This window comes from Hylobates moloch, unplaced genomic scaffold, assembly GCF_009828535.3.
Source record: "Hylobates moloch isolate HMO894 unplaced genomic scaffold, HMol_V3 SCAFFOLD_19, whole genome shotgun sequence".
Lineage (NCBI taxonomy): Eukaryota > Metazoa > Chordata > Mammalia > Primates > Hylobatidae > Hylobates > Hylobates moloch.
The window spans coordinates 28,157,409-28,182,243 of NW_026652294.1; the positions used below are offsets into that span (position 1 = coordinate 28,157,409).

General features: G+C 57.3%; 1 protein-coding gene across 1 annotated transcript in view; it reads left to right on the forward strand.

Annotated features, from left to right (window-relative positions):
- TBC1D22A (TBC1 domain family member 22A) overlaps nucleotides 1–24,634 on the forward strand; it is a 399,512-nt gene extending 374,878 nt beyond the window's left edge. Inside the window, exon 15 of the mRNA XM_032139761.2 lies at nucleotides 24,041–24,634. Within this exon, the coding sequence (XP_031995652.1) occupies nucleotides 24,041–24,169 (129 nt within the window). The 3' untranslated portion in view covers nucleotides 24,170–24,634. The remainder of the gene's footprint in view (nucleotides 1–24,040) is intronic.
- Nucleotides 24,635–24,835: the final 201 nt, after the last annotated feature.

Genomic DNA, 24,835 nt, shown 5'->3' on the forward strand with positions numbered 1-24,835 from the left:
AGAGATAAGGGAGAGAGTAAGTGCGGGAGTGGAGGAGGGAAGCTGGCGGCATTTGTCACTGGCTGCTGAGTGATTGGTGCCCGTTGCTGGTCCAGTCCCCTGGGGCTGGGGTCACGTGGCTTGGGGGCCCCTCAGGAGCTGTAGGCAGGGCTGGACCGCAGATGTGTCCATGACACGTCGTGGTTGGGGGACAGGCTCTGCTGGCCCGTGGGGGTGAGCTCACGGCCTGGCGGCGGCAGGAATCACGGGCGCTCGCATCTGCTCCGTGGCATCCTGCGCGGCCTCCATTTATTTCCCTCAAATGGCTTTCAAAACCTTCTAAAAATAGGAGCTTAATGAGACGTTTAGCAAAATGCCACACAGTATTTATCCCTGCGCTTGGCTGCATTGTTAGTTCTTCCGAAGAAAAAGCTCTCCCGTGTACACAGCGTGCCGCCCCCACGGGCACAGGCCAGGCTGGCTGCCGAGAAGGCTGGAGGAGGCGGGCGGGACAGAGCTGTGATGGGACCGCTCCCCCGCCCAGGTGGGCAGCTTTGTGAGGACTAGTGGGGAAGGGACACAACCAAGGCCACCAGCGCTGCCCCGGGAGCTCACAGAGGCTGGAAGGATGGCAGAGCCAGCAGGGCTGCAGGCGGTACCTGCCGTGGTGAGTCAGGGAGGAAGGTTCTGGAAGAAGGGCTGGCATTGGGGCCGAGGTGGCTGAGGCTCTCGGGTTTTTAGAGGCGTGTTCTTTGGAGGATGTGATGACCTCCTGGGAAGGTTTCCTGATGATGTGACCTACTCGTTGTGGACCGGAGTGATTGTCACCTCCACCTTAATGGGATGCCTCGGGCCCTTTGGCCTAGCCCTCATCTCTGGTCTCTCTGGGATATGAATCCCCTCCCCAGCCTCAGATGAACCCTTCAGAGAGGAGGGGCCTCTTCTCCCGTAGCAGAAACCCCACAGTACTGACTCCTCAGGGGCAGTGGGGCTGGGCCTGTGCACCAGGAGCAGATGGGCCACGGGCCGGGATTAGCCTCTCTGGTTTCACTGTTCTTGTCTATAAAATGGGTGGACTGCGTTTCTCTAAGCCTGTTAGAGTCCATGAGGAAAGGGTAAGGAAGGGCCCCACACGGCATGGGGCACAGTCACTGGTGCACTGTAAACGCCCCTGAGATCAGTGGCAGCCACGGTCCTGGGCACTGCCACGCCCATTCAGGCAAAGCAGGAAACAAATACTGCCAACCATGAGTCAGATTTGGAGGGTACTGGGGAATCGGCGGCCCTCCTGGCTGCACTCACAGTGGGGTGGCGAGGGCTCCAGGCAGCTTTGAGCCGGCCTCTGAGGCCCCCTGAGTTCATCTTTTGGACATCTCAAAAGACCAGGACTCACCCTGTGTGCTCCCATCTCTGCTCCAGGGATGTCCCAGTTCCATCCAGAGCAGCTCTCGAGCCCGTGCACCTGAGGCGGTCTGGGTGGCCGGGCTTGCTGGGTGGCACCGGAGTCCCTGTGCCACAGTGCTTCTGCCAAGCCGCCTCTGCACGTGGATGTCTGGGCCTTCTCGCCGAGCTGTCTGCTTGTTGGCTTGCCCACCTGTGGGCCACAAGCATATGTGCCACAGCTCCACAAGCATCGTCCCCTGCACCCACGGGGCTCCCATGCATGTGACCCTCCCTTTGGACCAGATAGCTGGAGACCAGCCTCCGCCCCCACCCCCCTGCTGAATGATGGTGCCATTCTCTTCCTTCAGTGGGAACTCTGTGGCCCTCACATGGCGTGCATGTGGCTGTGTGGCCAGCACAGAGGCGTTGTGCTTCTGCCTCAGGCACCTGGCGTGACTGACAGCCTTGCTCTTCCTGCTGTGATGCTGGGGCTGTGGGGTCTCAGAGAGGATGTGGGATCCGCTGTGGCCCCTCGGCCTCTGAGGAGCCTGTGAGCAGCGTGGGGAGCAACCCGCTCCGCTTAAAGGAAAGGGACCCAGACCTGCTGGATTCGTGCAGATTCCTGCGAGCCTGGCTGTGCGGGCCCAGAGCCTCACCAGGCTGTTGATCTGAACACAGTTTTAAACGCTGCGTGGTGTGGGGTTCTGTGTGACACTCGGCGCCCACCCGTGTACTGTCCACCTTCCCGGGTGAGGCGGGCCAGTGGCTTCCCGGCGCACTCAGCAGAACTGACCTTTCCAGATCGCAGCCCCACTGCATGCCTCCCTCCTGCCCTCCCAGGCAGCAGAAAAATCAATGTGAGAACGCAGACTTGAACAACTCAGGAAACTGAATAATTTTCACAATGTATATTACAAGGAAAAAGATCATTTTGCTAGTGAATCTATGAAATCAACTTGTTGAAAGTCAATATTGCCACATGTTTAAAGGTAGCCTTGGAAGCTTGGTCCGTGGCTGGGAGAGGCTCTGGTACCTGGGCTCCCTCGTGGCCCCTCTCCAGGGGGCCTCCCCGGGGGTCCTCAGCACTGGGCTGTGCTGGCTGCTGAGCCAGGGCTTCTTCCTGTGGGGCTCGGGGAGGTTCCATGAGTCAGTTCCCCTGAAGGTCTTTCAGACCTGTGTGGTCACCGGTGACCTTACTCTCCTGGAAGGCCTGCGTCTGCCCTGGGGTTGAGGAAGACCCCTGGGGGGACGGAGAGCATAAAGCCACCATGCCAGCCTGTTGGGAAAGAGCAGCATCACCCAGGGGAGGGGGAGGACCCCTTCGCGGTGTGGATGTGGCAGTGCAGCCTAGTGACCTGCACTTTTCAAGCGGATGGGGCCAGCAATATCACCTCTGGGGTCTCAGCTTCTGAAGATAGGAGGGCCCACCGCAGAGGGCCATGTGCATAGGAGCGTGTGCGGCCGTGGTCCAGGCCTTACTCTGCTGGTGGCAGCCCGTGTGAGGGTTCCTCTGGGCTGCCTGCCCACCTGGACCTCACCCACTCTCCTGCGTGTATCTGACTAGCACCCGGTCCTAGGGCTCCACGGTTGTCTTTTTATTCCAAAGACCTATTTCTTCCTGGTTAAGTACTCTGAGATAAATTGTTACTAATGTTGGGAAGCAGACCTTTTTGTCCTCAGGTTGAGTTGACCAATACAAGGTTATCTCTCAGTCATGTGTTCAAAACAACGGGTTCAAAATCCAGACTGGGTCAGCGTGGTGGATTCCTCTTCCCTGGGTGAGAAACCACCGCAGCCTCCTACGGGGATCCCACCCTGGCCCCTGGGGGCACCATGCCAGATCAGCGCAAGCTCAGGGTCCCCAGGCCAAGGTGGGTTCCTCCTCTGCTTCTGGCTGGCGGGCATCGGTGGCTGGTCATGGCATCTCATCTGCTCCCCTGTTCTATGGGATGATGACCCCTCAGCCCACAGGCACATTCACAAGAGAGTTTCTGGCCGGCCACGACCCCCCACGTAGCTGGTCCTGATGAGGCTGTCACAGTTGTACTCTCTGTCGCTTCTTCTGTGGCTTTGGGAAGCCACACTTAGGGCCACTCTCAGTGGCTGTCCTTGCTTATGAGATGGAACTAGTATTTACTGAATGTGCTTGGCCCATTTATATTTGTCATTTAACTCTCGTGATGAGAAAGGTGGCGTTTTCCCATTTTACAGGTCAGGGCATGGGGCCTCTGAGAGAGAAAGCATTGGCCGCGGCTGCACAGCAGAGGAGGGACGGGGTCCAGTGTCTGTGACCCTTCGGGGGAGACGTAGGATGCCAGGGTGGGTCACGGGAAGCTTGCTGGAAGGGAGACCCCCTGAGAGCGTTAGCTGTGGGAGAAAAGCACTCAGGCTAATTGGAACGAGGATTGACTGAATAGGACAAGAACAGGAAAAAAAAATCACAGCCTATTTCATTCTGATATTAAAGGAGGTCCGAGGCAGGCAGTTCCAGGCTGGAACAGCAGCCTCAGTGCTTTCAGAAACCCAGTTTCCTGTCTTTCTTCTCTGCTTTCTGTGGCTTCCATTCTCAGAGGCACCTTGTGGCCTGAGATGGCTGCTGAAACTCCAGCCATTGCATCCATAGTCCAGCCTGGCAGCAGGAGGATAAAAGGCACCTTTCCCTGCCAAGACAGCTACCTCTATAAGCTTCTCCTGAATTCCGCCCACTACTTCCAAATGCACCTTATGTGCATGAACTGAGTTATGTGGCCATATCTGACTTCAGGGGAGCCCGGGAAATGCAGTATTTTAGCAAGGCTCATGCCTCCTTTTGTGAAGAAAATTAAAGTTCTGTTCCTAAAGACGGGGAGGGTGGCTGAATGGCTGTTGAGTGGTACTTGGCAGCCCCTGCCATGGTGTTCCAGGCAGAGGAAACAGCATGGGTGGTGACCTAGGGGCCAGGAGAGGCTGCAGGCAGGAAGGCGTGAGAGAAGGGGGCCCGGTCTGCCTGGGGGAGCTGGGTTTGAGGGGGAAAGAGGTAAGGAGGTGGCCATGCAGGTAGATGGGCAAGGGAAAAGGGAGGAGCTGTGGCCGTCGTGCAAGCAAAGATGAGAGATGCCACCCAGGAGTGAGCCAGGAAGCAGGTGCGTTTGCGGGATGCCTAGGAGGTGTGCCTAGAACCCGCAGGGTGTGGTGATAGATTGCAGTGGTGGGGGGAGGGCACAGGGCAAGGTCAGAGAAGAAGGAAAAAGAAACTGGGGACGATGTCTGCATTTGTTTATTGGGTGACTCGCCGAGCGCTGTTGCCAGAGATCAGGGTAAGACCCACAAGGGCAAGGGCAGCTTGACAGGGGCGACGATGAGTCCCGTGTGGAGGCGGGGAGCGGACAGAGCCTGTGGGAGGTCCGGGGACACTGGACTGGCCTGTGGGTCTGAAGGTCGGCAGAAGTCACTCTTGGGCATGGGAGGGTGGGCAGAGAGTAGGAGGAGATGTGAGTAGCTGTGACTGCGAGTGGATGAGGAGGGCCAGGAAGGAGGCGCGTGGCTGGCGGGAGCAGGGGAGCTCGGGGCCTCCTGGGCCTCCAGCACTGTCTCCAGGCCATGACTTCTCCTCCCTCCTGTTGAGGGACAGACATGTCCCCGGAGCAGGGCGGTCCTGTGTGCCCCTGTCACCCTCCCCTCCAGCCCACCTCCTCACACTCTGCGCTTTCGAGAGCTGTTCCTAGTGTCCTGGTGTGGCCCTGCCACGCGCTGAGTGATTCTGAGCCATGAGTGACGTGCCTCACCCTCTGAGCTCTGTGTCCTGACATTTGGCCTGGCTTCATCTCTGACTGCAGCCTTTACTTGTTACACGCAGGACACTGTCATGGCCTGGAAATGCCCCACCTGTGAAATTACGACTCTTTGACCAGTTTTACCCCTTCCTTAAACATCAGGCTCTAGTATGGGCCTGGCAATGTGCAGACACTGTCCATCCCAGCCCCAAACCCGACAGGGTGCCAGGCTGGCTCTCTGAAGCCCTCAGGAAGCTGGGGGACCCCCGCGGTGCCTGTCCTGTCAGCCTGCCCTGGAGCCAGTAGCGGTTGCCTTTAGCAGGCAGTGTGTCCAGAGCTGTCTGAGTTCAGACTGCAGCCCTGTTAGGCCGGGAGTGATGGTGGCTGCTCTGGGACACGTGCCCAAGGTCCGGGATGCCAGAAACACAGCCTGCGCGGCTGCTCTTCCCCTCCCCACTCTCAGCGCCTCCCTCCTGGTGATTTCTGCTTTAGGAGCAGAAGCAGCCTGGCAGACCCGGCCTTGTCCTCTGGCGTTTTCACTTGGGATCGCTGTGGGAAGAACCTCTCTGCTGCCTTGTAGATAAGCACCTGACCGAGGGTGCCTCCTCTAGAAGTGGGCGTCCTTCCCCACTGCCCACTGGGCATTTCTTGGGTGGCGCCTCCAGGGATGATGTGGCCACAGCATCTTGGCCCCAAACACCACAAGGCAGGAAGTCTTCACGGGTTGAAACAGACGAAGGGCTGTGCCAGGATTTGCAGTGTCCTCCGTGTGTTGATCAGAAGTCTCAGCCGTGTGCCCGGGGATGAAATGGAAGGGCAGCGTGATGGGGACGCTCCATGCCGAGCCCATGTTTTCAGCACTGAAAGGTGCTTTTCTCTTTAGAATTCCTTTTTTGGAAAACAAAAAAATGAAATGAATTACAAGGACAGTATACATCCCTGTGCCATGAGGGACTCCTCGGAAGGTGGATGTATTGAGGTGTCACCTTCCCAGGGCTGTCCTCCCGGCGGGCTGGCCAGCTCCGGCAGCTGCCACCCTGTCCCGGCTGGCTGTCACTGTCTTTCTATTTTTAGCTCTGGTTTGGTCCAGAACTTGACAAGATTTTCAAACTAATAACTGGATTGTCAAATAAATCAGCTGTCAGAGCCTGCACTCCGGGCTCCCAGGATGGTCTGGGAGGGGAAGAGAGGAAGGGAGGTGGGAGCTGCCCTGGGGATGCCCAGCCACTGTGGACCAGTGACCACATTGGGCAAGTGGTGGCATCATCACTTGACACAACTCAAAGGCATGAGGGCTGGCGAAGACGCGTGACACTTGACATCGCAGCACCCTGCACATGTCAGCAGAGGAAGCCCCTCTTCCCGGGCACCACGGCCGTTCTTCTGCAAGCTCCTGTGCTCACAAGACAGAGGATGGGCTGGGGCCAGCGCAGACCCCCACCCGAGTGCCCACCCTCAGGGGCAGTGGTGCGGACGGGCGCAGCCTGACCTTTCTGTGTGGAGCTACCTTCTTGTCTTCTGTGTATCAGGTGGTATTCTGTATTCTTTGATCTTCTAGTTAAAAGGGCATTGAGCGTGACAGAAAGGTTAAAAATAAGGTAAATAAGGATGAACTTTTCATAGGCAATTTTCCTACCAGGACCTCTATGGCCCTCCTACGTCTGTGGCGTGCTCCCAGCGTTGTGTTATGTGTGACACTGGGTTCATCAGGTGTCCCCCACTCAGCCCCTCCCCCTGCTGGCAAGCCCCCTCCCCAGATGGAGTTTCCTGTCCTCCCAGATGGCCAAAGGCAGGACTTCTTATCCCTTGGAGAAGCTGGTCAGTGTTGACCGCCCATAGAAAACCCATACCCCACGGTTTCAGAGGCTCTGCAAAAGGTGACAGGTAGTGTCTGGGCTGGGACCAGTCAGAGCCTAGACTGTTTGACAGCAGTCCAGGCTCCTGGCTTCCACATGAAGATGTCATTCTAAGTTTCAGGGCCAAGTAGGGACACATTGAGTGGGGACAGCCCCTGTAACCCTCTCCGAGAGACAGGGTTGTATGGTGGTCAGGTCCAGGGGCTCTGGAGGGCAGCCCTGCTGATGGGGGAGGCGGCAGCCCTGCCACGGGCCGGCTGCTTGACCCTGAGCTGTTACTAGGCTTCTTGAGCGGCCATCTTCTCCCTCGGATGTGGTGGGCATGGAGGACACCTCACAGTTGTTAGATCCATGCCTAGCTTGAGGCTGGCCGGAGTGAACACCAGGATGGGCAGCCTCACAGAGGCGACCAGAAGAGGGACCTGGAGCAGACTGGGGAGGTGAGGGTGGGCCTGAGGCTGTTGGAACTCCCCCCCCGCACCCTTCCTCCTGTCCCCTCCTGGGGGTGTCCCTCTCTACCCTCAGAGCACAGTCTCCCACCCCGGGCTGGGTCACACTGTCACCTGATGGATCCGTGTAAGTGCACTTGCCTGCGTGGCCATCCGGCAGCCCTCCCCTTCTCCGGCCCCTCAGCTGCTAGCCAGGAGCCACTACTGCCCGCGCCAACCACCAGATGCTCAGCAGGGTCTGCATGCTGCACCCATTTGCCCTGTCCTTCCGTCGTCCTGGCCACAGCCCCATGGTCTTAAGTCCCGCGAACCTTGGAGGCTTCCAGGGCACTGGCTGCTTGTGCATCAGTGTGGGTTGCACCTGGGTCCTGTGGAGGGGCAGTGGCCAGGCACTGGGTGTCCCCTGCATGCAGGCAATGCAGGATGCAGAGTGGCCATCTAGGGGTGTGAGGCGCCTCCTGTGGGGGTGATTTGTCTCCTCGCAGTGCTCCTGTGTTGGCTCCTTTCACGTAGGAATTATTTCAGCATCTGGGAGAGCAGCATGCAGAGTGACTGTGGCACACGTGCTATAGTCCGCAGCTCCTCCCACCTGGAGAGGGAAACCACTCCAGGCGTGTGGAAGCCCCATGGGACAGAGCTGCACTGTCCTGCGCCTCTCAGCCACTTTCCCAGTCTCTTGTTGGTGTTCGTGATTAAAGACCGTGACTGCAGACTCTGACACCGCACACGTTATCTCTGATTATTTGGCGGCTTGGAACTTGTGTGTTTGTGGTGTGTGCACGTGTCCGTCTAGATGAACTGAAGCTGTGGCTGGGGTCTGCTGTGGGTGTCCTTGCTGCTGCACGGGCCGGGATACGGTTCTCCCACCTTGCTTACCCATTCTGTGCCTGTCCTCGCAGGACAGCAGGTGCGCTGTGGTGGCCCTTCCCACATGTGTGTGTCCCACGGCTCCCTGCTTCAGAGCGTGCCATCGTGAGCTCTGCGTGGCTGTGCAGTTGCCCTTTCTGTTTCTGGTTCCACAGCTCGCTGACCCTCGCTCCGAGTCTGCTGGTGAGGCGGTGTGGCTCAGCTCCCAGCCTCACCTTCCCTTCCCAAGGGCTGGGTAGGGCCGGTGCCCAGATGGTGGCCCAGGACAGTGGAGATCTGTCTGGAGGCCCAGCCGTGAGTTGGGGGCATCTATACAAGTCACACACCCTCCAAGCCCTCATTCTTTCTTTACTGAGATGACAGTTACCCCTGCCATGCTGGGTGTGAGGCAGGGGTAACTGGGGGATTCCAGGCAGGTGCTCGGTGGCTGGATGGGCGCCGCGGCTCTTAACTGGGTCTTCCCTGTGCTGCCCGTCACCCTCCAGCCGGCAGGTGTGCCTGGGCTTCCCCTCTGGCCATCCCTGCACCCCCACCCCTGCATCTGTGAGGGCGCGTCTCACCCAGCACCACGGCCTTCCCAGGACGCCGCAGCTCCAGGAATCAAGCTGAGGCTCTGGCTCGTGTGGGTTCTGCACCCAGCCCCTCCCTGACCTGGTGTCCAGTATGGCCTCGGCCAGCACTCAGCGTTTGCATGCTTCTGCAGTTGACATACTAGAAGCTTAGCAGAATCAGCTCTACGTGACCCAGACACTTCAGCACATTGAGAGCTGCAACAACAAAGTGCTTAAGAAAGTCCCAGGTAGAGGAGTTTGTAGAGGGAGGCTCTTCAGCACTGTCATTCGCCTTGGATGAGAGTGGAGCCCTTCTTCTTAGGAACACAAAAAAGGAAGAAAGGGGAGAGGAGAGGCAGTGAGGGCGGAGAGAGGCAGCAGTCCTGGGTAGGGGTCAGTGGTGCCCCCACAATCTGAAAAACAAGCCCTGGGCTGCCCAGCCCCAACAAGTTCTTCACACATGGATCCCAGCCCACCCTCTGCACAGCCCCGTGGGCAGGCCATGCCCGCCCTCCCAGTCCTATGTATGGGAGGAGGGCCGGGAGCCCAACTGCCGGACCCAGCAACTGCCGGACCCAGCATGGGGCCTCTGCTGCTTCCTGCTCAGGACCCCCTGCAGAGGACATGCCACACAGCTCTGGTTTCCTTGGCCAGGTGGCCCGTCCCATGGAAGGGACAGGGCAGTGGAGCCTCACATCCCAGAAAGATAGCACCATCAGTGTCACCCTCCTGCCTCAGCCAGGGGCACCTGCACAGGGCCCCGCAGCCACCAGCCAGGGCAGGACCTGCATCCAGAAAGGAGGCAAGGCAGGCGCGGGTCCCCTCCCCAGGCCACACACCACACACACTCACACACCACAGTTACCACATAAATACACATCATGCGCACTCACCGTGTACACACACACACACACCATGTACACACACAGTGTACACACACATACCACACACACCATGTATGCACACAGACACCAAACGCAAAACACACCATGTATACCCACAGACAACACACACCATGTATACACACACTACACACCCCACACACACCACACACTCACCATGTATACACACACAACACACATGTATACACACAACCATGTACACACACACACCATGTATTCACACATAGCACACACACTCATGTATACCCACAGACACTCCACATACCACACTCTCACCATGTATACGCAGACACCATATGAACACACAGTATGTATACACACAGACATCACACACACATACGCACTCCACACACACCACACTCTCACCATGTATACACAGACACCATACAAACACACAGCATGTATACACACAGACACCACACACACACCATGTAACACAGACAACACACACACACCACATACACACCATGTATACTCACATTACACACACACACCCCACACGCCATGTATACACACACTACACACACACCCCACACACACCACACACTCACCATGTATACACACACAGCACAGTTATGTAGACACATCACACTCACCATGTATACACATGCTACACACACACTACACACATAGACACCCCATGCACCACACACCACATATACACACGCACACTACACAAACACTACACACTCACCATGTATACACACTACACATGCACCACACACTCTCACAGACCCTACACATGCACCACATACACCACACAGCACACACCCCCCACACACGCACCACACATCACATACAGACACAACATCCTCATCATATAGTGCACCCACCATACATACACACACCCTCCACACCACACACACGTGCCACATACATATGTCACATACATACCACAAAACCACAGCACACATACAAACCATACAGGTGACTCACACACACCCCACTACACACTGCACACCATATATACACACACGTGTGTCACACACCACACACACAGGACTTGCTTGCAGTCAGCACATGAGGTGGAAGAGGGCAGGGGAAGGGCATGGGAGGGTGGGGGAAGGGCAGGGGAGGCCGGGCCGCCCAACCCCTTACTCCGTTTGCCCGCCGCTCCTTCCCCTTCAGGCAGCCTGGGTTGTGCTTCCCTCGCAGACACTCAGTGCTGGGAATCGGGTGTGGACAGGACGTGGACACTGCCTGACCGAGGAGCCAGTGTGAGGTGGAGCTGGCGCACGTGGTCAGGATACAGGGTGGGTGCCCAGCAGGGTTCTAGGGTTCTGTGTGAGGGGCCCTCCCTTGCTGCTCACTGGGGATCTGGGGCCAGGCCCTGCCGTCCCCCTGGAATCATGTGGCCCCTCGATCCTACCTGCCTGGGAGAAGGGAATGTCCTGGTCCTGGTCAGTGGGTGGAGGTCTTCACAGGGCCGCCGGGAGCTGACGCAGCTGCAGCCCCAAGCACAGGGCCAGGGCATCCTGCAGGCCATGTGGACACCTGGGCCCTGGGGCAGTGGGAGGTCTAGGCCTGCGCCTCCCCAGCCGGGTCCTCTCTACCTCCCCCCAGACCACATGCTGGATTGAATATGAAAGGACAGGGGTCTTCACTGGAGCCGTGCTGTGACTCACTATTTTTAAATGTCTGAAATCTGAATCCTTGAATCATTTGCACCTTGACCTGTTCTCTCACTAGTTCTTCAGTGACACCTGACACGACCAAGCCACGGGGACTGAGATGGCAAAGGGAAGGGGTATCCCATGGGAAAATAAAAAACAGGCAGGAGGCCAGGCGCGGTGGCTCACGCTTGTAATCCCAGCACTTCGGGAGGCCGAGGCGGGCGGATCACGAGGTCAGGAGATCGAGACCACGATGAAACCCCATCTCTACTAAAAATACCAAAAAATTAGCCGGGCGTGGTGGCGGGCACCTGTAGTCCCAGCTACTCGGAGAGGCTGAGGCAGGAGAATGGCGTGAACCTGGGAGGCGGAGCTTGCAGTGAGCCGAGATTGCGCCACTGCACTCCAGCCTGGGTGACAGAGCGAGACTCCGTCTCAAAAAAAAAATAAAAAATAAAAATAAAAAATAAAAACAGGCAGGAAATCCCAGGTGGTGCAGTCCCTGGCACCCCATGCCCTCCTCCCCACTACCCTCCTCTTCAGGACCCGCAGGCGCTGTGGGGCCCAGCAAGCCCCAGGATCCTCCTGGGCAGTCTTCACACCCTTCGGTGGTTTAGAAGGGACCCCAGGTGGCCTTGGCTGCTCCCTGGGGCTTTCTCAGTTCTAGAAAAACTGAGGTTTCCAGGGTGCTGGGAAGAAGCGGGGCAGCCCACCCACCACAGCACATGCTGGTCAGGCCCTGCCTCCCAGCTGGCCCTGGGGACACCAGGTGACCGTGGAGGTGTGTCTGGCCCTGATGGGGAGGGAGCACTGCCAGGAGAAACCTCTAAAAGGAGACGGTGCCTGGATTGTCTTTTAGAAATTGAAATCATGTTTTCAATGCATGCCCTTGTGGAAAAAAAAAAAAAAAAAAGGAAAACAGAAATTGAAAGACGAGAACTGGAGGACAGCTGTTTCCCTCCCAGGCTGGCGCCTGTGGGGGTCGGTCCACCTCCTGCCCCTCCTGCTGCCGTGCGTCTGTGGGGGGCGGTCCACCTGCCCGCCCTACTGCCGTGCGTCTGTGGGGGTCGGTCCACCTCCTGCCCCTCCTGCTGCCGTGCGTCTGTGGGGGGCGGTCCACCCCCTGCCCCTCCTGCTGCCGTGCGTCTGTGGGGGTCGGTCCACCTCCTGCCCCTCCTGCTGCCGTGCGTCTGTGGGGGTCGGTCCACCTCCTGCCCCTCCTGCTGCGTCTCTTGGTATAGGGGGCACTGGGCTTCCCGCCTGGCTGCCGCCTCTGCTCCTCAGTAACCTTCACACTCACAGGAGTTGCCAGCATCGTTATGTTTTTTTCAACCACATATTTTTTAACTGCTAAATAAATAAACATCTCATTACACGGATAGACAAAAATTGCCTTCAACACACTAGCAGAGTTGGCCTTTTTTCCCTCTCACCTGTTACTGTGGAAAAGTTTAAAATACAGAGAGGCAGAAAGCATCATTCAGGGACAACCACCTAGTTTTAACAGCTGGTAGCATTTGCTGTGTTTGCGTGAGTGACCTGGAGCAAGGGGCTGAGTGTCTCGTCTTGGGTGCACACCTGGAAATGAGTGGCAGAGGCAGCACCTGGACCCCGTGCGCCAGCCAGGCGGCTGCTGGGAAAGCCCTTCTGCACAAGTGTGTGCCGTGGGCTTGTGGACCCGACAGTGTGAGCTTGAGCTCTCGAGCGTCCGCGAATACCCAGGGGCCCTTCGACCATCCTCAGCGGTTCCCCAGGTGTCCCTGGGGATAACTGAGCCAGCCCCAGCGCCGGGCTGCCAGCGCTCTTGCATTTGTCGGGGCGGCAGCAAGCCCTGTCATAGGGCACCGCTGAGCATCTTTGCATTGTGTAAGGACCGCAGGGCCTCCTCGCTCTGGACACCTCTCCTGTTCCTGTATTTTGCCAGTTCCTTTAAGGATTTTGATCTGTTTGTCTCTTTCAAGAGCTCTTTCCATACTAATGCCAGCATTTCCTCCTTTCTGATAAAAATGACAAGTGTTTCTTCCGTTTTTTCATTTATCTTTTGCCTTTATGTATATATAAATATATGAGAGATACCGTGTATTAGTTTTCATTCGAAAGGTTTTTTTTTTTTTTTTTTTTTTTGGTTTTTTTTTTTTTAATTTCCGGGTTTTTTTTTTTCCTGGACTGGGAGTCATATTTCGCAAGGCTTTCCCGTTCCTGGACTGGGAGTCATATTTCGCAAGGCTTTCCCGCCTCTGAGGGGTGAAGGACTCAGCATGTTTCACCTGGTGCTGTCATGTTTTCACTTTGTGCATTCAGTCTCAGGTCCACGTGGCGTTGACTGAGGCCCCCGTGGAGTTGCCGTGGCGTGTGGTGTGAGGGGAGAGACGACTCTCACTTCTCCGGCACCCTTGACTGAGCCTCCTGCATAGCCCAGGGGCATGTAGCATTGGCCTCGGCAGCTTCAAGGTTTTCTTTCTTCCTGTGGCTATGAACAACAGTGCACAGATGAGCACCTTTCTACATTCGTCTTCCCCCAGGCCTCAAGATTGTCCTCCAGGCAGAGTCGGAGGAGTGGGACTGCAGACCCGGTGCAGGGAGAGTCGGGGCAGTGGGACGGCGGACCTGGTGCAGGGACTTCCTCGTGGTCTTGATATGTAGGCCCTCCCCTCGAGCAGGATTGAAAGCACACACCATGTGTCTGAAAGTTTCAGAATTACAGACCACACCATGCCCACACCCAACCTGTGAACCCCACCTCAGGCGGGAACCCTGCTCCCTAGAAATACCCTTTGGCCCTGGAGACCAAAGGAGATGGGGCGGGCGGAGCTGGGCCTGGGCCAGGTGGGCACTGACCAGGCAGGCGTACCAGTGGCCAGGGTGGGCAGGTTCGCCTCCCCTGTGGTTCCTTTTCCAACAAGGGCCCCCCTCACCCCGGGCCCCCGGCTGCCGCACCCAGAGTGACAGAGGGACAGGAGGACCATGGCCATTGGAGGCTTGGGAGGCCCACCCTGAGCAAACAGCCCCTCTTTCCCTGGCATCCAGGGCAGAGGCCATGGGTCCCCTCCCCATGCCTGCACTCATTCTCATCCTCTCTGGGGACCCCGTTTGTCTTGCTTGCCCTCTCCCCATAATTCCTGCTCATAATAGTCCCCGAACCTTTAAACGCCATTCTTAGGAGGCCGAAACCAAAGGTCTCTGGTTGCAGCGTCGAGACAGGCAGGGCCTCCTGGAGCACAGGTGCATCTAAAGGTGGTAGGGTCGGTGTGTGCCATTCAGTCCTCCCGGAGTCTTGAAAGGTGACCTGGAGTTACACAGAAGGCAGACAGGTGAGGTCGCAATGGGAAAGGGGCAGCCATGGTTGCTGTGGGAGCCTGAACAGCCAGGAGAGGGCAGAGGGTAGGAGGGAAGGGCGGTGGAGGGAGAGCAAGGAAAGCACAGGCCTCTGTGCAGGAGCCCGGGACAGGCACTGCCTCTAAGGGGTGGGCACAGCACGGGGCTACCAGTGCTACCAGTGCCTGCCTGCAGCCGGGGCTCGTGGCATCTGGATCTCAAGCCACCTGGTCCGAACACCTGCACCACGGGGTTGTCTCCTCATGCACACACTTGCACCGCTGAGCAGGGTTCATGAGCACTAGGACAGCAAGAGCCCAGTGGGTCGCCTGTCCCAGGATAACTGCACACATCAGCACCAAGTTCATCATTAGGCTGTGAGCAGCCCATGGCCACCTTGGGAAGATGGCCTTACTTCTTTCCAGTGGCAACATCTCCAAGGCCCATGCTTTTCCTTGTACGAAGCAGCCATCACCGCGCCAGGTGACAGAGCTGAGCCTTGCGTCTCTGACGCTGCTGTGCGGAGGTCTGAGCCGGCTTCAAATGAACCCGAGGCCTCTGTGGGCTCCGCGAAGGGTGAGGCAAAGCTGGCCCAGCCACGTGAAGCTGCGTGTCACAGAGGGTGTGCACTGGAGCAGGAGCCCCTCCCCACAGGCCGTTCTCATTTGTACAGGAAAAGCCACACACTCTGCCAGCTCCTTAGACACGGGCCACTGTGGCCTCGTTCACCAGCTGGAAGTCCTGTTTGACAAGCCAAGTGTACTCTCAGCGGGTCTTGTTAGGGAACTGATTTGGAGGCACTTGTCACTTATGCATGTCCAGGGCAGCCCCTCGTCACCTGAGTGTGAAGGACAGGCAGGACCTGGAGAGTGTCAGGTTGAGCTCCTCCTAGGGAGGTTTTTCAGCGAGGGTCCCAGCGTGCCTGGGCCATGGGACGGCCTGTGCCTTGGCGTGGCCTGTGTGTCGGGTGCTGGGTCTCTGCTGCCCTTGCTGAGGAGACTGGCGGTCTCTCGGCCACAGAGGGTTCCTGGGCCGGTTTCCTAAGGCTGAGTGTCAGTGTTGAGTCAGGAATTTTGCAGCCCAAATGGAAACACGGGAGGAAGGAAATGGCCTCATTCAGGAACTTGAAGTGGGCCAGGCACGATCTGCGGGTCTCCTGCAGCCTGAAGTTCACTGGGGTCCCTCGGCTGACAGCGCTGACAGCAGCGGACCTTTTCGCCATGATTTCATCTCAGCTGGTCCCGTTCCTTCATCTACACGTGTACTTCACGGGAGCAGATACCTCATGTTGAATATGGATTCAAACCCTGCAGCCCCTGCGCAGGAGGAATCCAAATGCTCCACTGTCTGCGGAAAGGCCCGGGGGTTTGGGTAGGAACAGCGACCCTTGACCTCTGTAATGCGTGGTCCATGGAGACTGTTGTCAGTTCGGGAGTAGGAGTGACAGTGAGGGGCCAGTGAGACCGAGAGGGGCCCATCCAGTGCTCACTCCAGCCTCTCCGCAGGGCAGGGGGCGGAGTCCAGGCGCGGCAGGGCCTCTGTTCGTGTTCTGGCCTCAGCCCACCTGGCCTCCTCCTGCTCTGTCAAGTGTGGCCGTCGTCCCCTGTGATTGCCAGGGCTCGTGATTGCCAGGGCCCTGTGGTGAGGAGGATGTGGCAGGGGTAGGGGAGTGACTCGTGTTTGTCCGTCCTGCTCCGGGGGATGCGCGGACCCCTTCAGGCCTCATGGCACCTGTGAGGGGCTCCTCTGTCACCTCCCAGGAGGCGCCTGCAACTCCTGCAGATAGAGGGCAGTGGTCACGATGAGCACGAAACAACAGGGCGAGTTTCTGGAGCTCTCTGCACCAGCACGGGTATCGCTGCCCCTCTAGCCTGGGGCATCGCCGTCACCATCTCATAGACCAGGGACTCGTCCTCCAGGGACAGTGTGTGGAGAGCCGGCTCTAGCCCGCTGGGTTCTAGAGCAGGCATCTCGCCCGCCCCGCTGCCCCCGACAGTGGTATAGGGAATGGGACTGCAGTGTGGGTGCCACAGGGGTGCCGGGCTTGCTGCATGCCTCCTGGGACAAGTTGCCTAGCCTGTCCGCTCCTCAGTTTCCTCACCTAAAAGACGGAGGGGTCGGGAGAAATGCCCGAGGGCCTGCCTGCTGGGAAATGTCGTGCTGCTGCCCTGCCCCTCAGACCCTGGGGGTCCTCAGTGGTCTCCCCAGGTGGCACCAGGGCCTCCCTGCTGCAGATGGCCGGGCGCTCTGCAGCACCTGCTGTGGTTAGGGTTTCTCACCAGGCTGCACATGCGGAGTGTCAGGAGGCTGTGGAAAAGCAAATTAAACCAATTAACCCTGCTCCCCGCCTCGCATGTCACCGTGGTGAGTCCTATTTCATCTTTCTCGGTTAGGGGAAGAAAATAACAAGAGTAGGCAAATGGGCCTTTTAGCCCCATCGTGATTAATTTATTCATCTTTGCATGTTGGCAAGTTGTAAACTTCTGACTTGAATAGCTTTTAAGCAGACCTCTGTCTGCTCTCTGCTGTGCCTGGGAGCAGGTGTTGACGAGTCTTGCCACTGCACACGCAGCCCTTCCTGCTGCCTGGGGGAGCCTTCCAGTACATTCAGTGTGCACAGAGGGTCCAGGGGAGGGAAGCACTGGTCAGTGCTGCCAGCAGACCCTGGCCTGGAGCAGGCGGAGGAGGGAGGCAGGATTTATACCCAGAACAGTGCTGTCCAGAAGGAATACGTCACCAGCCACATAGAAACGTAAAAACAAAGAAAGAGGCAGGTGTCATTAATTTTAATAAAATATTTAACCAGCACATCCAAAATACTATCATTTGAACCTAGAATCAATATAAAAATTATAAAAGAAATAGTTTACATTCTTTTGTTCTTAATAAACATTCGAAGTCTAGAGTGCGTTCTGCACAGACCCGCCCTGTTTCAGACGCACCACTTATGGCCCTTGAAGGTGATGTCTGCGGTAGCCTGCGTCCCATGGTTCCATTAGGCTTCTCTGCGTAGTGCTGGACGCTGTCCCTTGTTCATTTCTCCGTCTGTTGCCTGACCTGCCGGCACACACGCTCATACATGTACGCCCTGCAGGGCTGTGGGCTGAGTGTCCTCAGTGCCTGGAGTGGTGCCTGGCATGGGGCAGCCCTGGGCATGTGGTCACCCAATGAACACCTGCAGTGCCTGTGAGAAGGTCTGGCACGAAAGGCCTGGACCTCAGGCCCATTTGCTGGAGGAGAGGGGCCGGGGTACAGGTGGGAGCTGGTGCTCCAGGTGCTCTGGCTGCAGTGTGGGGATGCCTCACGGCACCTGGCCTTCTCCCTACCCCTGTAAACAGAGCTCCAGCACCAGGCGGGGCACTGTCCTGGCAGCTACGCAGCCAGACAAGGAGGATCCAGCATGATCTCAGAGCAGACCCTACACTTCTTTTATTTTAAAAATTATTTTTAGTATACAGCTAATGCATGTTTATTTTGAAAAGATTAGAATTTATGGATAAGTAAAAAATAAATCATCACATTTTCTCCCAACGATGACCACGTTCGTCTTTGGCTGATGGTCCTTTTGGAGTTCTTCATGCAAATGCATGACCTTGAATTTGCATATATACACAGAAAGGTAGCACCCACGCATGTGCACAGCGGGGAACCTTCATGTGCCTGGCTCATCGTGGGCACTGGAAGCCCCGTTGTGGAAGGTGTAGCCAGCCATTCAAGCATTGCCGAAGGCACTTTGCACACATTCAACAACCCAATAAAGGAGTTATTATTGTTCTGGCTTTTTCACTCCAGCGGTTCAGCAAGTGGGAAGGAGCGGCACCCAGCAGCCTCTCTGCTCGCATAGCTCGGCAAGTGGGAGGGAGGGTTACAGCTCTTTTACTCCTGCCGCCCAGAGCTCAGCAAGCATTACAGCTCTTTTGCTCTCGCAGTTTGGCAAGTTCTGGGTTCTTGTCCCACAGCCAAGAGGAATAAGGTATGTGGACACCAGAGAGTAAGGCAGAGTAGAATTTTACTGAGGAACAGAAAGAAAGCTCTCAGCTGCAAGAAGAGACCTGAAAGCAGGGTAGCCATCTGTGAGGGTAAGTCCAGGGTTTTTGTGGGCTTTGAATGGGGGAGTGCATGCTGATTGGTCCGTGGGTGGGCTTGGAAAAAGCATCATTCGATTGGATAAAGGGCATCCTTCAGAAGGAACCAGTTGAAAGAGAGTGGGTAAGACGGGGATGGAAGTTCTCACTCCAGTCGTGGACTCTATCCAGAACTGGCAGTTTGGTGTTCAGGCTCTGAAAGTGTCCTTGGCCTGAAGGTCAGGTTTCACTGGGGACCCGTCCCTGTCTGTCTAGGAACTTGTCTGTCTCCTGTTGCTATCACTATTATTATCCCATTTTACAGGTGAGGAAACTGAGGCACGGAGGGTTATGAGACTTGCCAAGGGTTGTGTAGCTAATAAATGCAGGGCTGGGATTTGAACGTGGCCGTGGGGCATGTTCAAATGTGCTTTTAATTGCTTCGCTGGACTCTGCAATGTTCACTGCCCAGCAAAGTGCTGTGGGCTCAGTTTTGGGGATATAGGGACACACAGACCTGTTGATGTAGTGGTGGAGATGCTGGGAGAACAGGAGGGACACATCTGCAGTGCTCGTGGGGTCAGGCAGCACTGGGGGCGGGCTCGGGCCCAGCACTCCCGCATCTAATCCAGTGATCTTGCTTCCCTCCCTGCTGCCCATTCTCACGTGAGCCTCAGCCCTGGGCCGGCCATGCAGAGCTCAGGGTCTCGAGGGAACCCAGGGTCTGCAGTCATCCACCCACCCACCCACTGTTCTGGAGCCTGGGGCCCTAGGACATGGGCTTGTCACCGTCTCACCCTTCCTGGGAAGGCCTGGCACGCAGGGGAGGTCAGTGTCCTCCACGGATGGCACTAGGATTCGTTTGACTCAGGAAAAATAAAACCCTTTTGGTAAGAAGTAGCCAAAGCCATGGCGATATCTGCTGTTCATCGTTGGGAGCCTCGCTTGCTCTTCAGCATCGGGAGCCTCACCTGGTCTTTGGCATTGGGAGCCTCAGCATTGGGAGCCTCGCCTGGTCTTCGGCATCGGGAGCCTCGCCTGTTGGAACCCGCCTGGGGCAGGAGTGAGCGGCATGGCGGCTTCTGTCTAAGTGTGGTCCACTGCTGTGTGGTCCATGGGGGCAACTGTTGGAAACATCCCAGCTTGGCTTCCCACCTCCACCCTGTGTCCCACTCACTGAGGTTTTAGAGAGATGCCTTTGCCTGCATGGTGGTGTGTGAGTCAGGGCTCCACTTCTGCCTGGGTGGTGTGGGTAGGGCCCCCTCACCCCCTGCCGGCCCTCAACTTCAACAGGGGCCACCTGGTGGAAAGCGGGAGCAACTCTCTCCACTCTCATGATGTGTCCGAGAGTGTCCAGGGCACACCCAGGTTGCCCACCATCCTGAGGACCAACACATCCCTCTCCCCAGGCCCCACTCCCAGGTCCCAGGTTGGTTGCTTGGGCTGGGGCCAGGACAATGGGGCATTTTTTCGAGCTCCTTGGGTGCTGATGGATGTGTGGTCAGGCCTGAGAACCGTCAGCCTCAAGGCCAAGCAGCAAGAGTCTGATTGTGTTGCTTTTGATCCCTCACTGACCACAGACCCCACGGCCTTTACACAGGGCCCTTGCAGACATTCGGTGTCCACTGGAAGGATTCTCGGCACACAGGCCGATGGAGAAAGGTGGGGTGCACTCCATGCTGCCCTCTGGCTGTGGCTTTGTTGAGATGGTGATGCCCCAGGGACCGGGGGAGGGATGGATTGCAGAGACCTGACGCGACCTTGACTTCTACGGCATCAGTGTCATGAGCAGAGCCTTCCTTCAACTTTTAGATCCACAGGTGTGGCCATTGTTTATGGAAAAGTTAAGAATAAAAATGCAAGTGCCATCTATAGTTTTCTGGGCCGGGCCCTGGGCAGGCCTCTCTCCACCTGCCGTCCTGGACAGGCAGCGCCGTCATTGCTGGGAGAGCCGTGTCCCTGAATGTGACCGAGAGATGGCTTCGCCTGTGGTGGCCCCACCTCCTGCCTGGTGTGGGTGATGCAGAACAGCTCTTGGCTAATAAATGTGCCATGTTTCCCAGACAGGCCTAGTGCATAAATAAGACAAGCCTTTTTAAAAAAGAAATCTGTATTTAAGGACGTGTTTGGCTGTGTTCTTCACCTCCCGTAAAGGTCACCCAGATAGATTTTTCCTTCTTTAGCATTGCAGGCTGCAAAGAACTGGGCATTTCTATTCTCCCTCCATCCAGTGAACCTGGGGGACTAAATTAGATTCTGAAATTGAGTGTGCAGTAGAGTCAGTGAGTTACCGTAATGGGAGGATGCTGCTTCTCACCTTGCAAGGAGCGAGGTCATGATAATATGAAGCGAAGTGGATTAAAAATAAAACCAAAGGTATTTATTTATGACCTGCTCAGAATTGGATTGGCATCCGTGTAAGTTGCATCTAATGGTGAAAGACAGCAGATTGATGTTGATATGTCCCCAGGGACTTTTAGCCAGTGAAATTTGCTCCCTGAATTCAATTTAAAGGCCCACTGAAAGTATCCAAAATGCGAAAGGAAATGGAATTGAAGAAGTGGGGGTGGAAGCCCAGCACCTGCGAAACAGCAATTGGAAGACAGTCCTGGTGTGTAACCCTCCTGATGCAGGACCAGAGAGAGGACAGTCCTGGTGTGTAACCCTCCTGATGCAGGACCAGAGAGAGGACGGTCCTGGTGTGTAACCCTCCTGATATGGGAATGGAGAGACGACAGTCCTGGTGTGTAATCTTCCTGATTCGGGAATGGAGAGTGCAGCTCCGGGATGGCCGGGGGCCTGCCTCAGTGAGGGTGGGGCAACACGCAGACCGCAGCCTCCTTCACAGCCAGGATGTGAGCCCTGGTCATCTGTGCAGGCTCTGTGCCTGCACAGCTCAGCTCATCCTGGCTGTGCCCGTGCAGAGAGCTTGCCATCCTTATCTCCAGATGAAGGAGAGTGTGGCTTGGAGAGCCAGGCCCACTGCCCAAGACCACCTGGACAGGGAGACAGGATGTGAACTGCAGAGCCCAGCTACCCCCCATTCCCCTCCATGCCAGTCTTGCTGGGCTGTGTTTTCTCGAGGCAGGCGACATGGGCATCCTGAGCCTGTGGCCCTCCCTGTCCCTTGTCACCTGCTAGGAGTGGGGAAGGGCAGTTCCAGCACCCTTAGGGCTCCTCAGCCACCTTCCTGACTTCCTGGATCCCACTTCTGTTTGGGGTGGGAGGTAGGAGAAGCCGGGGAGCCTGCAGGTGGCCCCCTGGGGGCAAATTCTTGAGGACCAGAGCCCACAGGGCCATCCGAGCAGTGTAGACCCCTCCCTCAGGGAGTCTGCCCAGCTTCATGACAGAGCCTGGGCTTGGGCTGGCCCGGACCTGGTGGTCCCCTGTTTCTCTTCTGAGAACCCCCACCGCAGGAGGCTGTCCTGGCCCCTGAGCCCTCTCTGATCCCTACTTCTGCCAAGCCCCCTGTGTGTTGGGGTCCCCGGAGACCTGCCCTGTCCTTGGTGGGCCGCCAGCGGCTGTGGATGTGGGCGTGGTCATGTGGGAGGGCGGGGCTCTCGGGCGATGGTTGTGGGGGGGTCCCCCAAGGGCCTGTGCTTTTCCTTTCCCATCGTGGCCTCAGTGGACGTAGGTCAGTCTCCATCTCCTCAGTGTCCACATCCCGGCTTCCAGACCATGAGCTCTGGAGACAGTCCCCCATGTGTCTTTTGGGGGTGGGACTCAGTGCCCCCATAGCCCATCTGAGACACAGCCCAGCTGCAGGCCAGGGGAGCCTGCCCAGCACTCCCAGTGAGCCCAGTGCACCTGCCCAGTGTGCTCGGTGAGCCCAGTGTGCCTACCCAACACTCCCAGTGAGCCAGTGTGCTCACCCAGAGTGCCAGTGACACCAGTGTGCCCGCCTGGTGTGTCCACGCAGCATGCCCAGTGAGCCCACTGTGTGCCCACCCAGTGCTGGCTGTCCTGCTGGCCATATGTGTGTTTTCCCAGTCTGTCCGGCAGCCCTGACAGTAATTTACCACAGTCAATAAAAATTTGTACTCTGTGAATTCAATGCAATAAATGCTGTGACTGGGAAGTAGAATGGGAGAATGAAGGGTAGAGGAGGCGAGATTTTAAACATACACATGTAAGATGACTTTACCCACACTAAATGACTTATAACTGTTATTATTCCCTGTAGTTGCCTATTTTCCTACTTACATGCATATCATCCACCTTTATGTAAAACCTTTTACCTCCTATCTCTACCTATGAGAATCCTACCTGAATTTTAAGAGTCTGATCAAATGTCACTTCCACAGAAAGGCCTTCTTTGGTTCTAACTGGAACTAATTTTTAAATCTCAGTCTCAGGCAAATAAGCATATTAGAAAGCAATAAATAAATAAATGGTGGCCCCATTTTGCAGAGGAGGAAGCTGGGCCTCAGGGTGGAGGCATTGTTCCAGGGCACCAGGTTGGACCTGGACCTGAAGCTGGGTTTGGTGGAGCCCCGTACCCCAACCCACTGGTGTGAGGCGGGCATGGAGGAGGGGCCAGTTGGCGCTTTGCTGTGCTCCTGGGCTCCCGGGGTGGGCCTGAGCCGGCTCCGTTCTGTGATCCCCACATGTGTGGGCTTCACCTGCTGACGGTGCTGGTGCCCGAAGGGGTCTCCTGATGCACAGAAATCTGTGCTTAGTGGCAGTTCCAGGGGTGCCTCGGTACTTCCTGGGCTGATACAGGCTTTGAGGGAGTGGGAAGCTCCTGGGCAGAGGCTGCAAAGCTGCAGCAGGGCCCCGAGAGCTGGGTCTCCCACCGAGGGGCAGGGGATTCCGTTAAATGAAGCGTTGGGCGGCCCCTGCCATGACATCTCAGATGCCAGACTTGGAGCTGTGCAGCGGCCCTCCCGCCTGGCAGCTGGGATGGGGTGGGAGCTGTGCAGCGGCCCTGCCACCTGGCAGCTGGGATGGGGTGGGAGCTGTGCAGCGGCCCTGCCACCTGGCAGCTGGGATGGGGTGGGAGCTGTGCAGCGGCCCTCCCGCCTGGCAGCTGGGATGGGGTGGGGGCTGTGCAGTGGCCCTCCCGCCTGGCAGCTGGGATGGGGTGGGGGCTGTGCAGTGGCCCTCCCGCCTGGCAGCTGGGATGGGGTGGGAGCTGTGCAGCGGCCCTGCCACCTGGCAGCTGGGATGGGGTGGGGGCTGTGGGGTGAGGCCTGGGGCCCTGTTGGGGCTGAGGAGGGAGCACCTGCCGGCTGGGCGAGTTTTCCTGGGTCACCCACCCTCCACTGTGGGTCACCTCCTCTGACCTGGGCTTGTCTCTTTCTCCCCAGGAGCTGCTGCTCTTCCTCCAGAACCTGCCCACAGCCCACTGGGATGACGAGGAGATTAGCCTGTTGCTGGCCGAAGCCTACCGCCTCAAGTTTGCCTTCGCTGACGCCCCTAATCACTACAAGAAATGAGCCTGGGCCCACCCGCAGCTGGCCTCACTGTCCCGGGTGGTGTGCCCCAGCTGCCCGGCCGGTGGTAGGCCCTTGTGAGCTGGTCCCCGACTGCTAAAAGCCCTTGCGAGGTGGCCCCACCCTCCAGGGGAGCTGGCGAGGATGGGCCCCAGACCTGGTCTAGGGCAGACAAAGACAGGGACAGCCTCTGTTTTCTGAGATACCAAAGAGCCAGGGGAGGGCTCCGGCTTCGGTGGCCAGAGGCAGGTCAGGGGTCCCCTCTCCCTCTCCCTGCGGTGTCCTTGCCAAATGACTGCCTCCTGCCACCCCCAGTCCGGGGCAGCCTAGGAGGCTGATCCTCTTGAGAGTCCTGCCGTCTGGGTGCCAGGGCCGGAACGAGGTAGTGGCCATCTCATACCTACTCTGAAATGCAAAACTTCTATTCTGTTGAGTGAAAGAATAAAATGTAGACAAAATCTAGACCGAGACATTGCGCTGACCCGGGGTCTCTGTGCCATGAGGTCCCCTCGCAGCCGTATTTCACTGCTGCTGGCCCCTTCCCTCCGTGTGGTTTCCTGCTTGCTTGCTTTAAACCTGGCTGGGAAGCTGAAGGCTGGAGTGCGAGCTGTGAGCCCGCCGAGTGCCTGGGAGGCCATGGGACCAAAGGCTGGGAGCAGAGGGAGGCCT